The sequence below is a fragment of the Pyrgilauda ruficollis genome, unplaced genomic scaffold, assembly GCF_017590135.1.
Source record: "Pyrgilauda ruficollis isolate IOZ18807 unplaced genomic scaffold, ASM1759013v1 scaffold61, whole genome shotgun sequence".
Lineage (NCBI taxonomy): Eukaryota > Metazoa > Chordata > Aves > Passeriformes > Passeridae > Pyrgilauda > Pyrgilauda ruficollis.
In genome coordinates, this window is record NW_024527822.1 from 3,697,444 (window position 1) to 3,715,654 (window position 18,211).

The following is an 18,211-nucleotide window of genomic DNA, read 5'->3' on the forward strand; positions in this document are numbered from 1 at the left end:
ATCAGCTTTGCTTTTGCTTTATCTCTTTATTCCTTGCCCCAGAATTACATCTCATTTACTCTGTAGATCTGCAGGTTTGACTCTGCTGTATTTGATGAAGAAATGTTGCTATTAGACTCCAAGTTTACAGTGAAGACTAAGAGAGCAGCTTATGCTATTTTCTGTCCCAAGCTGCTCCGTGAGGCAATCCAGGGCAGTTCTGCATGACAACAGATCTGAGAGGTGATTCTCCTAATGATGTGATTAAAAGCAGATCTTCTTTGGGTGGCAAAAGTGGATTTTCAGGGGATGATTTTATGAATTAAGCAGGCAGAACTGGTTCTATAAGCCAGAATTTGTCCTGTCTGGTCTAATTCAAAAAGAAAACGGAATATATATATATATATATTGCTTTGCTGTATGGGATAATAAGGACTTCAGGAGTGTCAGACTATTACCATGACTGATGCAAAGTGAATCCTGGCTCCCAGCACTATGGATTTTGCATAGAGGTTAAGAAAAATAATGACCTTTACAAAAGTAGCTCCCAGAATTGCTGCATGAGGCCACGAGTTTCAGTGCCTGGAATGTGGATGAGGTATCCCCTGCCCTGGAGATTGCTTCCAGACCTGTGTTTCTAAGATTAGGAAGGGCTCTGCTTGCAGTTATCCTACATAATGGTATCATGCCAATGAGGGCATGTTAATTTAATATAAATTGCACATGATAACTTTGCATTTCTGCAAAAAAACAAAAACAAAAAACCAAACAACCCTTTTCCCTGTCCAAAAATCACAGCACTGTGAAACTTGTAAAGTGCTTAAAATTCAGTTTCTTTTTGGAGACAACTGTGGGGTTTTACAGTTTTTGAGAATAAGGAATTCCAAACAGGGCAGTTCAGCATTACCAACTGTGAATAATCAATCCCTGCTGTTACTTGTGGACCCTAGTGTGGAGAAATATCCTCATGTTTGGATACAGTCTTGGTGAAAACAACAGATTTGATATGGGTTTGAATCATTTAAATGCCTTGTAGGAGCTTTGTAGGGTCACTTTTAATCCTCATTGGAACAAGTGGAAATATTCTTAGCAATGTCAGTGATTCTTGACAATTCTCTGCAGGCAGGTAGTTTGGGATGGCCCTGAGCAAAGGCGTGTCTACAGCACAGATACCTGCATCTCAACAACTTCCTAGGACTATCCTAGCCAGAAAGAAATAGGTGTCTGCTGGATGTCATTTATCCTGTTTTAGTGCAGATGCCTGAAATAAGCCATGTGAATCCAAATGCACAGCAGATGGCTCTGAAATGTTTGATGCTCCAACAGCTCCACCTTAAAAATCAGAGAGAGCTTTAGGCTATTTTTAGCAAATCAGTGTAACAGGACAAAATCCTTTAATTATTCAATAGATAACAATTATCCCACAATCTTTTTCAATCAAAACTGCAGTGGGTACAAAACACACTTATTGTTAGCTCACTTACTAAATAGGTGTTATAGACTCAGTGCTACAATTGTGTGGAGACCCCACGACCTCTCCCCACACAGTCTTCTTGGATGTTACAGCAGCTTTGGTTGATGTTTGCCAGTGAGAGTCCCTTCTCCATAAACTCAGTTGTCAGCTTTGGGAATTCCTGACACCACTTCAGGATGTTTGGCACAGCAGGCTGACTGTTTTAATGTTGCTCTTCCTTGGCTGTCTCTTTGCCAAGAACTTTTTAAATCACTGAAATGACTAAGAAAGCTTTAAGGTAAGAGTAAAATGAGCATCACTTAATAAAAAGCAAAATATTAAATCAGTTGTTAGTTTCAAAGTGACATATCAGAAGATGAGTGATGATATACCTTACAGTTTCCCCTGTGCTGGCAATGGGATGTCTGAAAACTATGGGATGGAGATGGAGAAGGTCCTGGTCAGCTGGCCTGAGCCAGGTTTGCAGTCCATCAGCACAAAACCCTGAACGTGTTCGGTGATAAAAAGTGGAATTAGACTTCACAATGGCTGTGCTACTTTTAAACCTTCAGTATCTGAACGATTCTTGACCCTGTGTGCTTCCACTGCCTTCAGAAAACTTGGTTTTGGTTGATATTTTATTAATGGAATCCCATTTGCCTGTGTTTGCTGGAGACACACAAAGGGGTACCCACAGAAAGCAGCTTTTTTGGAAGCTGGATCTCATGTTGTTCCCCATGGAGGGAGGTCAGCTGTAACTGGAGCAGGATGAAGCACCCAATTCATCTTACACAAGTGCTCACAAAATGTCTCAATTTTGCCTCACTCTCAGGGACAAAGGTTGTTGGTTCTCATTTCTTTCCAAATTTTGAATGTTTTCCAGTGATTTTCTGGGGGGAAAAAAGGGAAGGCACCAGTATAAGATTCCTGCATTGACTTGTTGGTTCTCATTTCTTTCCAAATTTTGAATGTTTTCCAGTGATTTTCTGGAGAAAAAACACGGGAAGGTGGCAGTATAAGATACCTGCATTGACCAGACAGGGAAATTTGTACTTAGAAAAAAATTATAGTTTACTCATTTGATATTTCTGACATAGGACTTCTTTGTGCCTTGGCTTCACGAGTTTTTCTCTTCTGTGTTTGTCTTGTGTTCAGCAAATTAAAGGCCTGTTTGCCATCAGCCTCAGGCATCCATGGATTACCAATAGGGCAGCAGCCTGCACTCCCAGCTGGGCAGTGCATGGCTGTGCCTGTGCCTGTGCAGTGACGTCTGCCTCTGCCCAGCTGCATGTGACACAGCAAGGAGGGGGCTGAGTCACCTTTGTTATCCCTGCTGCCTGCAGCATCTTTGTCTGTCAGTTCATCCAGAGCATCTGGGGGTCAGCTGGGTGTCCTCTGTTTGGCTGCTTCAGTCAGCAGAAAAAAAAAAATTAAAAAAAATAATGTATTATGTTAGGCACTAGATATAAATATGTTTATTAAACAAGAATCTTAAACAAACATCTATATCTATATCTATCTAAATATATGTCTACATTTAATTAATTCTGAAGTGCGGCAGAAATATGCCTGGAAATAAGAATATTCAGTCTGCAGGATTTGTCTCTGCATGTGGGAAAGTGATAGAGAAGCAAGTTGTTCAGCTGCAGCAAAACCAGCCAGTTGTTATGATGGGTGGGCTGAGTACAACCTCTCATCATCCTTTTGAAAAGGCCTGTAATTTCATTACCCTGATAAATATCAAGGGTCACTTTAAGTCTTAAAACAGAGATTGCTTTCACAAAGCTTTTAACCTCAGGCTGACATTCTACCTTTCCTCCATGGCAGAGACCATTTTTAGAGATTAATTCAAACACACTGTTCACTTTGCAAAGTTATTTTCAAATTCACTCCCTCTGGTCTCTTGCAGGTCTGTGGGTTTCTAATGGTGCCAGTGTTTGTATTTTTTACAGCCAGAGGTACTAAAGATTCACCTTGCCCTCACCTTCACTGTATCTCAGTAATATCTAGGGATGAGTTAATACATAGTTTCATGAGGTGTTTAAACAAATCTTTCCATTCCTCATCATGGGAAGAGATCTGTCATCTTTTTGATCTGGGATGAGCTGTTTTGGTCCCATCCTGAGGTGTCTGATCCTCCTCATGGCCCTGGAGGCCTGGCTAAAACCCACCTCTAATTAATTGTGCCAGGATCAGGCTGCTCATGGATCACCCTCTGCCTCTTCTTGGGCAGGTGCAGGCTGCAATGAGCATCCATGTGCCAAGGACAGACAAATGCTCCAGCATGAGCATCCATGGCTCTATAGAAGCTTGGATCAAGGAGATTCGCATTCTACTTGCCAGACACTGCACTTTTTTGGATATAATCAGCTGGCAGACAAACTCCTCCTCTCCTGCTCCTCCTCAAACTCCTCCTGTCCTTTTCATCCAAACATCTGATTAAATACTAATTTACAAAGAAAGACATTGAAATAAAGAAATAAAAAGTGGCTTCCCTGAGACAGCAGAAGCCACAGTAAGCCTTTAACTAAGGTGTAACTTTTGAGGTGATGTTCTGCAAAAGAATAAATTTTATCTGGGATGAGTCAGTGGCAGTGATGTGAGTGGAGAGACATCCCTGGAGCTCATGTTTTACCACCACACTCATCTCTCTCTCAGGGACTCACCCCTGCTGTGCTGCTCTGCATCTTCATAAGCAGCGGGCTGGCACATGAGTGGAATCTGTTCAGAAAGCTGGGTTTAAGATGAACCAGAGTGCCTCACAGATTTTTAATTCAAAACATTTTCTTTCAGCTGAGTTTGTGGGGAAAAGGAGCATTGAGAAAGGTGTTAGGGAAAGTGGAATTACTACCTTTGGGTAAGGTAGTAAAGTATGCAGTGGTTTTAAAGCAGGGGGGTAGGTAATCAGCATACTCCCAGCAAGGAAAGCAAACTCATGAGGGAACAATTAATAAAGCATAAAAACGACATTTACAAGTATTCTACTTAGCTTAGTGCTACTTGAACACTAGCATGTTAATGCAGCGAGCTATTTATAGTGCAATAAATCACCTCACCTCTTAAATTGCAAATTTACCTTTGTGGATTTTGAAGGCTGTGGTGTGTTACCAAATTTAAAGGTGCTGACAGAGCAATAGTATTTTTGTTGAGCAAATCAAACAGAGACTTTGTGTCAAAACAACATCATCCTGAGGGAGCTGGAGAAGCAAATGTGCAGAGAAAAGTATATTCCTTGTTTAAATTCTGCCATATTCCTTTTCAAGGAAAGAGGTTATACTCCTAAAGATGCTATGATACTCTTTATAGGACTCAGAGCACCTGCTTTGAGAGACAATTCACCCTGAAACTGTCACATTGATATTTTTTGAAAAATCCCTTTACCCAAGATTTTTCTCCTGGGAAACAGAAAACTCAGAAAAAAAGGAAAACAATAATTATTTCATTTGCTTTCCCTGTGTTTTGCTGCATTAGGATGTGGTTGGAGATTGTTTACCAACAGGTGATTGTTTCATTAGTTGCTGGTGTGAATTATTCTGACTTACTGACTAATCAAGGTCAAGCTGTGTCGGGACTCTGGAGAGAGTATGAGTTTTCATAATTATCTTTTTAGCATTCTGTAAGTATCCTTTCTGTATTCTTTAGTATAGTTTAGCTTAATATTCTTTAATATAATATAGTATCATAAAATAATAAATTAACCTTCTGAGAACATAGATTCATCATTCCTTCCTTCATAGGGGCACCCTGCAAATACAATATGAAACCACACAGGGAGAAACCAAGGCTGCCTCTGAGGCATCTCCTGGAGGTGGGGACAGGGCTGATGTGAAATGTACAGCTCTTCCTCCTGCAGAAAACCATGCAAAGCCCAGCTGTTCCCCAGATCTGTGCATCCTTTTCCCCAGACAAGTGGTCCTCCCTCTCAGCAAGGGCTAAAAGCCCCCAGGATGGGGGGTGCTGCTCCTCTGATGTGTCTGGCCCCAAACTTTGCTCTTTTTCCATGAAGGTCCATAGAGTCAGCTGGGTCTAATGAATGAAAATGTGTGGGAGTTTTAGGAGAGGGAGGCTGTAAACTCAGCAAGACAAGCAGAGAGTTTACACAATGTTTATTTTTGAGCACGCAGGCATCTGCCTGCGGCACCTGAAGGATGCAGAAATTGTTTTCAGAAATTAATCATAATCGAGCCTGATGCTCTGGGTAAATGCACCATGACTCATCCAGAGCTGAACTGCAGAGAGCCTGCACGGTGACTGTCGCTGTGTTAGGATAAAATAACTTCTCAAACAGATGATGCATGTGACAGTTGGATGTGCTCATCTAATTGCTGTAACCAGCACAGAGAAGAGGAGCTTGTTATGAAGGTTTTTGCATTAGCACACATGTTTGAGGGTATTTATTGCTCCCAGGACTGCTGAGGATGGACAAAAGGCTCCCAGGTGCCAAGAAAGCTGCTAAGAGCACTCAGCATTTCAATCTTTCCCTGTCATAGCTGCAAAATCATCTAACAGCACGTGCTCTGCTTTGCCTTACATCAATCCTTACCCACAAGAGCAGCTTGATCTAGTGGGTGACATTCCTGCCCATGGCAGGGCGGCTGGAACTGGGTAATCTTACCAACCCAAACCATTCTGTGGTTAGGAATCAAGTGAGTGTTGTGTGTTGCTTCTTCAGCCTCCTTACAGCTGAAGCCCCAGAAATGGAGATGGGACTCTGCACTGGCATGTAGGTCAGCCAGCTTGGTTGGATCTTGGGGTAGATCAGACTGCTTGGTTACAGCATCACCTTGAAATCACCTTGAAAAGTCGTATTTCTGTCATATGCTTGTGTAGGGCCAGCACAATTTCACACCCAGATACATGAGATCAGTGTTCTCACATGATGAATTACACCTCTGCCTTCTAGTAAAATGACTTTATTACAATCTCTGACATTTAGTTGTGTGCTTCTTATTTGGAAAAACTGGGTTTTGAAAGTTTACAAAGGCTTGCTTGAGAGCAGAAAATCAATACTGTTGTTAATACTGGGTTGCAGTCATTCGCTGCCAATGCAGGTGTCAGTGCTATCAGCAGTATCAGCTCAATTAATTTTTGCTACCAACCACAGCAATAAAAAGGTGATAAAATATGTCCTGTCTACAAAAATTCCTGTTTGTCAAGCAGGTGGGACTTTCAAAGCATTTTAATGTTGACTCAGGATGGCTCCCATTGGTGTCCCTGAAGTGCCTGGTATTGTTTTCTTTGAAGCTTTTGAAGAGTGAGGAGATATTGTCATTGATTCAGGGGATGCAGAAAGACTTTTGAGAGACTGTTGGAAATGCAGTGTTTTAATCACAAAACTTCCATCAAGATCAGGCAGGTTAATAGAAAATATAAGCCCTGTTTCCTTCCAGAGAACAGTATCACAAAATCATAAAATGGTTTGGGTTGGAAGGGACCTTTAAAGGTCATCTGGTCAAACTGTGTGAAAGCCTTGTGATGTTTTGATTTTTCTTCTCCTTGAAAAGTAAGATGTTTCTGACAGGGTAGGTGGGAGAGGGAGTTCTCCTCACTACACTGTGGGATAGTGGCCTCTGACACTTTGGTGATGGAACAAGGGACAAATGGTGACGGGAGAAGCTGGGCAACATAGGGACCCCTTGGCCAGAAATACAGCGCTGTGTGGAGGCTGCTCTGCTTTCTGCTCCTTCCTAGAGCCAAGAGGGCATCTGCAGAGCCCTTGCCATCCTGGAGTGGATGTGATCAGCCTCAACACACCTGGCATCACTATTGAGATGAGTACAAATTTCCACCAAATAATGTTCTCCTCTGCAGAAAGCAATTTAGTCCATGTCACTCCTCCTAACTTAGTTCACACACCAAATCAACACAGGCAGAACATGTAGATTTTAGTTTTCTAATAGTTTACACTGCATTACTTTTCATATTGCTAACCCTACCCCCCACCCTCAAATGGCATGTCTTCTTTGGGCACAACCATGTCACCATGGGTCCCTGAGGGTCCTCTAACAAGGCTCGATTTTGCACGCAAAGTCAAGAGAATCATCATTACTCAAAACCCTCTTGCTACCCAGCAACAGACAAATATGTTTGCTGGGAGAAGATGCCTGTGGATGAATGGCTGAGAAACCCTAATAAGCAGCAGTAAAAGGCTTTGGATGCTGATCCTGCTGTCTGTCCCCAGTTGTCTTGGAAATATTTACCCTTGCTATTCCTTCCCACTCAAAACAAACATGCTAACTGATTTTAATGCAGTGATCATCTCTTTTTATCGTGTATATGATAGGGAGGAGAATCAGATGGTCTATACACCATAAAACAGAAAATTAATATTTTCCCCTTAGTTTAGAAAGCAAAGAAAGAGCTGTCAAATCATGTGGCTATCTCAAAAGCAGAGAACTTCCTCTCTTATAGCTGAATTTCTTGTGATTCAGATTCAAGCAAGGCAGATTATATCTCTTAACCTCTCTTTTCCAGGCCTGTGAATAGAAATGGTCCAGAAGTGCTTTGGGTCTTTTATGTCTAACCTTTGCACAGCTCATATTAAATTGTATGTATTCAAGGAGCTGCTCTAGTGCCAAGCCAAGAGCAAGATTTACAGGAAAATTCAACTAAAGCCACAATAAGAGAAAGGATGAACAAAGAAATCACAAATGGAAGGCTTCAAGAGGTTTAAAGTGGATCCAAAGGATGAAGTTCGCTAGAAAAGCAAAATACAGGCACTCTAAACATCTCTGGGGAGAAGAGGCAAAAATACAGCATTGAGGAGCAAAGGAGGGAAAGGGATAAATCCCAAATGTTACATCTAGGAGTGGGAATTATGAAAAGGCAGTACAAGCTGATCCTGGCTTTTCTCTATCCAGGAAGCCTTGTTTCCTTGTTTTTCAGGTGTGGGTTTACATCAGGAGGCTACAGCTATGTGATGAAGCTTCACAACTGCATCACACAGCCCAGCAACACCTGTACCACGTCGCTTCCCCTGTGCTGGGCTCTGGGTTGGAAGCAGGTGGGGCTGAGTGTAGAGCATAAGCCAGCCAGACATGTACCAGTTAATACACCCCAAAGCTGGAGGGTGTGAACCTTGTTTAAAGAGGACACTCACTAGACAGCAGAAAATTATTTAGGGTGGCTCCATTGCACCGTGTATAGGTGTCTATATCAGAACTATCTGTAGAGTTAATGGAGAGAAAAGACATTCTACTCCTCCTCAAATAGATGATTAAAACAAGGTCTGAGGAAGGCTACCTTCACTTTCAGCTCTGGATGCTCTCAGGTACCCTTTAGAAAAAGGTTTCTGATGTGTTTATAATTTATATTTTAGGGGTGGGTGAATAGTACTCCCAGAGCCCTACAAGCTGAGGGTGACAAAGTTAAATGAGGTGAATCCCAGCATTGGGTTTTCCATGAGCTACAGGAGAACCTGAGAGAGATCTCGGTGCAAATGGCACCCATTTTTTACAGTGACTGCTTAGCCATCACATCAGCTTTCTCAGCTGGGTTCTCCAGATTATTCTAGGATGGAGTCACGATGGTCCTTGAATGACTTGACAGCATAAGTGATGTCTAAGTAGGTCAGAGGCCTGGGCATAAACATTCTTGTAGTATTGTTATGTATCTTGAATTTCCAAAGAGCTTAAAAAGTTTGCAAGTCCAAAAGTAAGACTGTTTGCAGGAGCAAGTACATATTTTAAGGTTTTCTTGAACCACACCCAGTAAAGCACCAGGATGACACAAGGTCTCGAAAGAGTGTTAAGTTTTGTCCCAGATAAAGTATTCCCTCATGGAAGGTACACAGATGACCAGCTTATATGGGAAACTATATAGTTCACAAGAAAAAGATGTCATCAGAGCAGGACATACTGTGGTAGAGCTCAGCAATGGATGTGTGAGCAAGCTAAAAGAATGGTACCTTCTGTGGGAAAGCAGTTACTCTTGTAGAGCAATCACAAAATTTAACCACATGGATAGGCAACAATGTTAGAAAATGAGTTTCAGTGAAGAAACTCCATAAAAATGCTTTCTGTTGGTTAGCTTTTCCAAAAGTTGCAGTGAAATGTGTGTGCAGTCAAGGTTTTCAAGGCAATTTGAAACAGGCAGAGCAGAAAAGGGTTAATAGCTTCATTTACTGTGTGATGTATTCTCACGAAAGGCACTGTCAGCCTACAGACCTGACTAATCCCAAGTGTGGTTACTAATTGCTGTCATCCAAACAGAAGCTGGCAGCCATTTAATTTTCCCTTTCACTTGGTGTCATTAACATTAGTGACATATGGCTCTTTCCCTGCCCCAGCTCAGTGGCTACCAGGGAAACCCATGGCTTGGCCTTTGCAAACATAAAAGTCCATGATTAACTTTCAGCATCTTGATGGTGTCAGGAAGAACTGTTTACAGATCTGGATCCTAAATGCCTGCAAGCTGTTGGTTTTTTCCTGGGCACAACTTAGAATAGCGGTATAAAGGTACACTTTTATATTTTTAACTTATACCAGGCTGATGCACAATAAAATGCAGAAAATAGGGGAGATGTAGCTTGAAACACATTACAGTATAAATTATTACTTTGCTACTTTGCTTTTTTCCTTTCTTTTTCTTTTGTACTTTAATGTGGTTGAGCTGGGCAATTGTTTATAAGTGAGATTGCATAAATCTTCTGAATTGCTTTTGTATTTTTTCACTTGACTCAAAATATTAGGTCAAGATTACAGATACAGATCTCAAAACTGTTTCACTCTCTGCTATCTGTTTTTACTAGATTTAGAACTCCTTTATCTCTGCTGCCTTATATATAGGTGCTACACTTTTTTGTATGAAAGTTACACAATATGTCTCAAATCCCACACTGCTTTCCTCTACTTAATTTGTTCATGTCTATCTAAGCTCATTAATTTTTTAAATATACATATTTATATATACATATTTATATTATATATATAATTTTTTTTTTTATTTTCTGCTGGCCACATGATTATTATGCTCTTCAGAATTTTTACCATCCTGGTTTCAGGTAAGATCTTCAGGATTTAGTATCACAGGCATTTCAGATCCTGTTCAAATAGCACAGCAACCACAGTGATGATATTGCTTTTAAAAACTGAGTAATTTCTGGACCTTGTGTCATTTGGAAATATAAAGAAAAAACATATTCTCAGATCCTAGTGATTTTTCTTACTAGGAAGAGAGCAAGTCCCACAGAAGACAGTAGAAAAGCTTTGGTAACATACAGTGAGTCCTGAAGAAGATCATGTAGCCTTCTATTTGTGAATTGACTTAGCCCTACCTACTCTGAGTTTTAAGGTTAAATAATTTAGTGATGCAAAAGGGTGACAGAGCAGCTGACAAAGCACACTCTGGTACTCCCTTTCCTCACCTGTCCCTGTGCTGTATGGAAGTTCTGCTCACCTGAACTGACTCTGCTGGCTCTGTTTCCTCCTGGAGGCTCCCTGGGAATCACTGGCAGCAGTAACCCTCAGGTTTTCCTCTCGGGTCAGGATGACCCCGAGAGTCCTTTCTTCCCAGCCTGAGGGTCGAAGAAAGAGTCAGAGTTCTTTGGCTCTGGTTCACAAGGTTGTTTATTGTCTCTTATCAAAAACATTCTTTTTTGGACCCACAGAGATCTGTCTGGCAGGTCTGTCAAGGGCACACTGCCTGCCCCTGGGCTGGTGTCAACATTTTATATTATGAACTATGTGTACTTTATTTACCATTATTTTCCAATACCTATCAGCTATGTTAGACTGTCTACTTCTACCCTAAACCAATCCAAATTTGCCACCATCACACAGAAGATGGAGGCTAGGAAGAAGAAGGAAGAAGAATAGGACAATGCCCAATTCCCTCCACCTTGCCTCCTAGACCCCTTTAGTAAAATCCTCAAAATTCCTCTTTTCACCCTGTGATTAATTCATTATCATTCTACTTAAACTTTTGTGATTTGTAATTCTTCATACAAGGCTGGTAATTTGCTCCATGGGTTAGGATTGAAATCCCAAGTGTCTTTGGCTTCCTGCCAGAACTCCCCGAGCCCCTGCCAGAGGCTCAAGCCATTCAGGGCACCCAGAGGGATGTCCTGGGTTGTGACATAACCCCACACTGCAGAGAGCAATTCTGCCAGCAACCCCAGACCTGCTTTCCCACTCTGCGTTCTTACTGCAGGTCAGCACCTGCAGCAAATGCACTTTTGTGCAAGCTGACCTGGTGTTGCAGTACACGCTGCAGTTGAGATGGCCACAATACACAAAGTAACACCACACAATTTCAGAAGCGTGAAATTTTGAATAACTGCATTCCTGGGAGTGCCTGCAGTTTTGTGTGGTTTTTTTTAGCAAAGGTGAAGAGAAATGCTGCTCCAGCTGAAATCAGTGCTCCTCAGACACTGGATTTTATCCTGCAGTTAAGGTGAGCAACAAATCCTTGGGACCAACCTTGTGACCTATCCAGTGCAGAAGCACAAAACATAAAGCAGCAGCAGGGTTTCTATCCTGTTTTCCACTTTTTCTGGAAAGATAATTTGTTGTTTTTTTTCATGTAACTGATTACACAAGGTGCTTTGTTTGGCACCCTGGTGAGTGATGGGGCTTTTGATGGAAGCACCATAACCCACTTTCCTTCCTCCAGCTGGAGCTAAAATCAGAGCAAGGCTCTGTACAAGAACAAAGGGAAATTGCAAACCTCTCTCTGTTAGCAGAGCACCACAGAGCTCCTTTCCTGACTGTTCCAGCGAGGGTCTCAAGTGACATAAAATGAGCAAATGGAACAATTTTTGTGTTAGCATACAGTCACAGCAATGACACCAGTCAGGGGTGGACAGAGGGCTTGCATGATGCAAAGATCTGACTCTGCCCTTATACCTGCATCTCTTTTCATGAGGTGAATAAAAGCTGAGTCAAATCTGAATCACAGTGAGCTGGAACTGCAGGAAAATTACCAAAAAAAAGTAACTCCATGAATTGAAAGAAAAAGAAAATGTATTGGAGTCTGAAAAGTGGATCAATAAGGACAGGAACATCTTGTGCTAGCCATGTGCTGGGGTTTGCTAGTTAGATGAGGCAGAAAGGAAGACCCAGGAGGGAGCAGGAAAGTGAGCAGGGGCAACCACTGAGATGTCAGGGAGGCAAAGGATGCTCGGTGCCTGAGGCAGTCACACACTTCATTAGGAACGAGTAGTTGGACATTGCTGGGGAAGAGGTGACAAAATTTGGACTAAAAGGCAAGCACCGAGGGAGAAATGTGCATAATTCTGGGCGATAAGAATAATTTGGGTCAGGCCACGAATAAGCTGCTTTCCCATCTCACTGAGCAGGTCGCTGCCCTGCTCTGGCCATGAGCTGAGCGGTCCAGGGCACATCCTGCCTGGTGGGATCCCGCCTCGCGTGGGGCACACGGGGCATCCTTAGCGGTCCGAGGAGCGGGGAGGTGGGTGCGGGCACCCCGCGCTGCCATGGACAGGGATAGGGGTGCCAGCAGTCAGGCTGGGGATGCAGGCCAGCATCCCACGGCAGGGCTGGGGAAGGGGGCATTCCATCCCACATCGCCGCTCCCATCCCGGAGCCCATGGACAGCAGAGGTTCCGGCGGGGGCTGCTGCTGCCGCGCTCCCCAGCAGGGCCCGGGCTGCCCCCGCCGCGGAGGTTTTGGGGCTGCTGAGATACAGCCGGAGGATGCTCCGCGCTCCCTTCGCCACGCCGGGGCTGGACCAGCCTCGGCAGCGTGCGCCTGCGCTGCCAGCCTTCCTCCCCCTCCCGCTCCTCCTCCTCCTCCCCCCGCTCCGGCCCCTCCTCCCGGCTCTGGCGGTGCCGGCTGCCGGCCGGCGGGGCCGCTGTGTCCGGGAGCGCCGGGGTTATGCCCGGCTGCAGGCGGGGCGCAGGGCCAGGGGCAGCCCGCGGCCGGGGCTCGCAGGTGTCCGGCAGGAGCAGGGGGCGGTGATCCCCAGCAGCACCCCCGCCCCCGGGAAGGGGTGAGCGGGCGCTCCGCGGCGGGGGAGGAGGAGGAAGATGATGATGCTGCTGAGGATGCTGAGGATGCGGCGGGCCGGAGCGGAGCGGGGGTACCCGGGCAGCGCCTGGGTGTGCTGCTGGCTGCTGGGCTGGCAGGCGGCCGCCCTGCAGCTGCCGCCCTGCGAAGAGGTGAGATTTTCCGGGTCCTCTTTGGGTTTTCCCCATCTGTAAGGGCGGGTGGGGGGTGTGCACGGGCTCGGGAGGAGGGTGATATCCCAGCAAGGGGTTGTTGCTGGCTGCCCAGAGCTGTCCGGGGGATGGCAGAGGGGTCAGACCCAAGGGGAAGGACCCTCCGCCGCGATTCGGGGGGCGGCTCTGGGGCGGCCGAGCCCCCCCCCGCTTCACCAGCAGAGCGGCTCCCTTGGCCGTCGGTCGCGAACCGCATTCCCCACTCCCCTTGCCCAGGGTGATCGCTGCTCCCTTCGGTGCTTGGAAATAGTAGAGTCCCTCTCCAAACGAAGGGGGCTCGGCCGGCCTCCCTGTTTTTGTAATTACCGTGTTGAATCAGCGCAAAGGTGGAGAGTAAGGGAGGGATGGTGTGCGAAGCTGTCCCGCCCGCGCGGTGTCAGCTCGGTGTGTCCGGGGCTGAGCTGTGCGTGTGGCATGGGGAGAGAAACTTTCTGGCTCTCTGCTGCTGTAGGAACCCGAACCTGGAGGGAGTCGGTGTGTTCGGAGCAGGGATGCTCCGCACGGCTGTGCGGGATGCGGGGCTGGGGCGGCCGGACGGGGATGCGCAGCCCCGGGTGGCCGCTGAGGTTTTCCGGGGAAGGGACCTGGGCTTCATGAAGCTATTTTCCAGGGTTTCCAGCCTTACATGCAGGGAAATCCTCTCTGCTGCTGTTAAAGAGCAAGCGGGTCTTTCCTGTGTTTTAAACCATCATGAGGTGAGGAGGCTGGGTATTACCATCCCAAACAGGTCTAGGTGGCCGGAGCTCTGCTCAGGCAAGCAGAAGCTTAAGTGCATTAACAACGATCAGTGCCCTTCCTTCTGACCCTCTCCTATCCGAGATGCTCTGGACCACAGCTTCCCCACTTAACCTCTTGCAGTTGCACAGTTTAGCAAGAGTGAATTTGTACATTCTCGGAATACAAATGAGAATGTACAAATTCTGGGGTGCAGCCAGATGGGAGCACTCGGCTGGTGAAGGGTCCTGATCCATGCTTAGAGGCTATTGCAGTGTGGGACCTCCTGGGCTGGGGGTGCAGAAGTCGATGTCTCCTTCCTGTGATGAAAGAGAGCATCTCTGACCTGGGGAATATTCTCTCTTTGCCTATGAAATTTCCTTGTTGTCTTCCAAGTAGCAGAGCTCAGTGCTAGTCTAGCGTAGGAAATCTTGCAGTAGGGAGAGGTGATGTCTGGCAAATCAGTGTCTGCTCTGGGCATGTTTCTCCTAAATGTTGATCATTCTCAGGGCATGTTTTTCCTAAATGTTAGTCATTCTCAGAGAGAGAAATTTATGCAGCCACCTGCTTTAAATTACCTATCTCCCTTTTCAGCTAGTGAAGGGAAACGGGTACTTTTAGAGCTGTTTTCATCCTAAAGTCTTTGCATCAAAAAAATGAACCTCTGCAGATGGCTGAAGGTGAGAGCTGAACCTGTGCAGTGGTACCAAAAAAGTAGAGCTGGTATTTTGAGCATTTTACATTGGGTTTTAGGTGTGCAAATTCTCTCTGCAGCCCCACTCCTGTACACCTGCGGATCTGGACCTGTGTGCTTTTGCTTTCTCTTCAGAGAGGCTAACAATGTTGTCTTATTTGACTTGAGTGCTCTTTGAAACAGAGACTGCCCTCACTCACATGGTTAAAAAGCTGTGTGTTGCTTGTGCTGGAGTGTGTGCAGCCATGAACGTGTGTGTCCCAGGAAATGTAATTACAAACATGTCTGGATGGAGACAGAGGGGAGGAAAAAAAGGGAGCTTACAAAGAACCAGGATAGCAGATGAACTGCTTTACAAAAGGGAAGAACAGAAGTTAGTATTTTTGTCTCCAAACATTGCCATTTGCCCTAATTCAGTCCAATTTGAGTGACCTGGGTGTATTGCCATTAACAACCTGATGAGATTGAATCTGACTTGGGCAGACTCAGACAGGGATGAAGTTGTGCCATAAGAAAGCACAGCCTGTCAGAGGGTATTGCAGTACTTTAAAGACTTGGTAAATGTCTTTTGTTTTATACCCAAAAGGTCTGAGAAGCACAAGGTTTAATGTACTGACAGGTAGTTCATTTTCAATCTACAGGGGATCCTTCTTTAGCAGCACTTTCCCCACTCCTTCCTTGACAACTTGTTTTTGGTTCCCTCACTTATGACAAATACAGATGTATGCTGGTTTGTGAGATTTCTGTGCTGGCACAACATTTGGAGCAGTGGGATCTCTGGCTGTGCCTGAGGCTCTGTGGTGCTCTGATTACATAGATAGTAAAATAATAATGTCTAGCAATGCCACTTTCCAGAAGCCTTTTTGTCATTGACTTCATTTGTCAGGGGCTGTAGTAGTTCAGTGCACTGGATTTAGGAGGGGTGTGTTTGTGCTGGAAACCAAAGGTACAAGCAGCTTGAATGAATGCTCCTGTGAGTTTTTGGAGCAAACTGGTACAGCCATAAGCTTCTGGCACAGCAGTGTTCAGTCCAGGCTGGTCATTCATGGTCATTCACATCGTGAGCCCTCCCTGAGCTCTCCAATGCCAGCAGCAAATTTAAAGGTGATTTGTGCATCTCCAGGAGATGGAGGCAGGCTCAGCTTGGATAGCTGGTACCTCTGGGGTACAGAACCTGGGGAGACCCATTACTGTGCCCTGTGCCTCTGGTGACTTGGCAGCTCGGATGGGGACAGTGGTGGAAGAATAAGTGCTTGGTGAATTCTTTCTGCTGTGCCAGTGATGATCAGGGTACTCATGCAAATATTTCATGTGTTGCATAAATTATGACTTTGAGTGGAGTTGATGACACCCATGCTTTTCCCTGCCATTAAATACACATTAAGCAGTTATGTTGGAAATAATGAGATATTCATGCCAGTCTCCCTGGTGCTGCAGGGACAGTGGTTGTTACGTCTTATATTCCAGTGTTTTGTGCTTTTTCTTTTCTGAACTTTTCAACTGAATGGGTCTTCTTCAGCTTCCCCTTAGAGAGTCACATAAATATGAGCAGATTTTGCTTTTAGAATATTTGATACTCAGCCTAAATGGGTCTTTTCTTTATTTCGTCTTTTCCTGTGTTGTTTTTTGTAATAATAATAAAAAAATTGAACTCCCTGAGTGACTCTTCTCTTGATTCCCATTCAGCCAAATTGCTTTCAAAGAGAGATACAGAGTATCCTGCTGGCAAAGATGTTTTCTTTCATACTCTTGTTCAGCTCTCAATTATTATGCAGATCGAGATGTGCCTTTGACATTGATAATAAATGTGATTCTGATACATTGCATGGTTTACCTGCTGTTTTAGTAGACAGGTAAATTAAAGGGTAATGCTAAATGCTTTCTTTAAGGGAATGTATTTTTGCACTAGTCTGCTAGAATCCTAGTGGAAAAGACAAAAACAATATAAGAAATGTTCTTGGAAAATGAGAATCTTATAAAATCACTTGAAGGCAAAGGCATCTTAAGAATAAAGAGGGAGCATGAAATTGAACTTAGGTCAAGTAAGGGGCATTTAGTGTGTTGAAATAGTGCCAATTCTCATGAGGAGAAAAGATTAAAAAAATCGAGTATGTCTAAGCGAAGTGTGAAGTATTTTAAGTATATTAGTAGGTTAAACCAGGATACCAGGTCCTGAGCTAAGCAGTGTGGGAAGCAAGGTGAAATTCTGTCTTTGCACGTAAAGGATGGAGGGGAGATGTGTCAGTCCTGGTGTAAGCCAGCACGGCCCACGTGGCAGGAGTAACAGGGATGTCTGCTGGCAGGAACCTGGATGTCTGAAACACTCTTGTGTTGTGAGTGAGCTGGACCTGCTGGGAAGAGGTTTGGAGTCATGGCACAAGGCTCTGTAGGGGCAGTGAAGGTGCTGGTGGTGGAACAATTTGGGTGGGTGATTGAAAGGAAAAGAAAAGAATAAAACCTGTCAGAGGGGTTGTGTGCCCCATCATTAGTACTCAGGAACTGTGACCGCTGTGATTGTTCTACAGCTGGTTAATGAGCACACAGCAAAGGGTGGGGCTGTCTAGGTAAGGAGGGAGTAACTTAAAAGAGCAAGAAAAAGAAGAGCATGCATTAATGCATGCGACAGAGAAAATTAATGAGGTGTGAATCTGTGGGATAATGTAGAAATAAAAACGATTTTTGTACACTTGAAAGGCTAAGTGGTTTTTTTATTAAAAGGTAACATTTTTTTATTTTTATGTAACCATAAACAACCTTTGGGTTGATCAAATACAACTATTTGATTTCTGAGATTCATTTATTCTCTGTTGGCTTTAAAATCTTTGAAGGGATTAGCTCGTTTAGGAAGGAATTCTCCTTCTAAGTTGGTTTCCTTGCTGCCCCTTCTTGGTACCCTCGTCCATTTCTCTGAAGCTTCTGCATTTGCTATTTTGGCAACAGAGCAGGTGCTACTTATACCAGCTGCTGGGATGATCCACTGTTGTATTCCCTAATTTCTAACCACCTTGAGAGATATTAGACACTTAATCTATGAATGATTCATAGTCAGCAGAAGAGGCTGTGGAAAGATTCCTACACAGACCTTTTTATTTCTTTCACGTCTTGCTACACTGATTTTGTCTTTGTGGGGGAAAGAGAAATGTACAGCTTCCATTTTCCATGGTGATGAAGGGTCATAAAGATGAGGAAAGAG

The 18,211-nt window shown here is 44.4% G+C and overlaps 1 protein-coding gene across 2 annotated transcripts in view; it reads left to right on the plus strand.

Moving 5' to 3' along the window:
* The first annotated feature begins 13,265 nt into the window (after positions 1-13,265).
* Positions 13,266-18,211, plus strand: part of ELAPOR2 (endosome-lysosome associated apoptosis and autophagy regulator family member 2) — a 92,632-nt gene continuing 87,686 nt past the window's right edge. The window contains exon 1 of one of the 2 annotated variants that reach the window (XM_041483733.1): positions 13,266-13,550. Coding sequence is in view for 1 of the 2 variants with exons in the window: in XM_041483732.1 (XP_041339666.1) it covers positions 13,419-13,550 (132 nt within the window). In the remaining variant the exon portion in view is untranslated. The remainder of the gene's footprint in view (positions 13,551-18,211) is intronic. The other variant, XM_041483732.1, reaches the window with a different exon arrangement.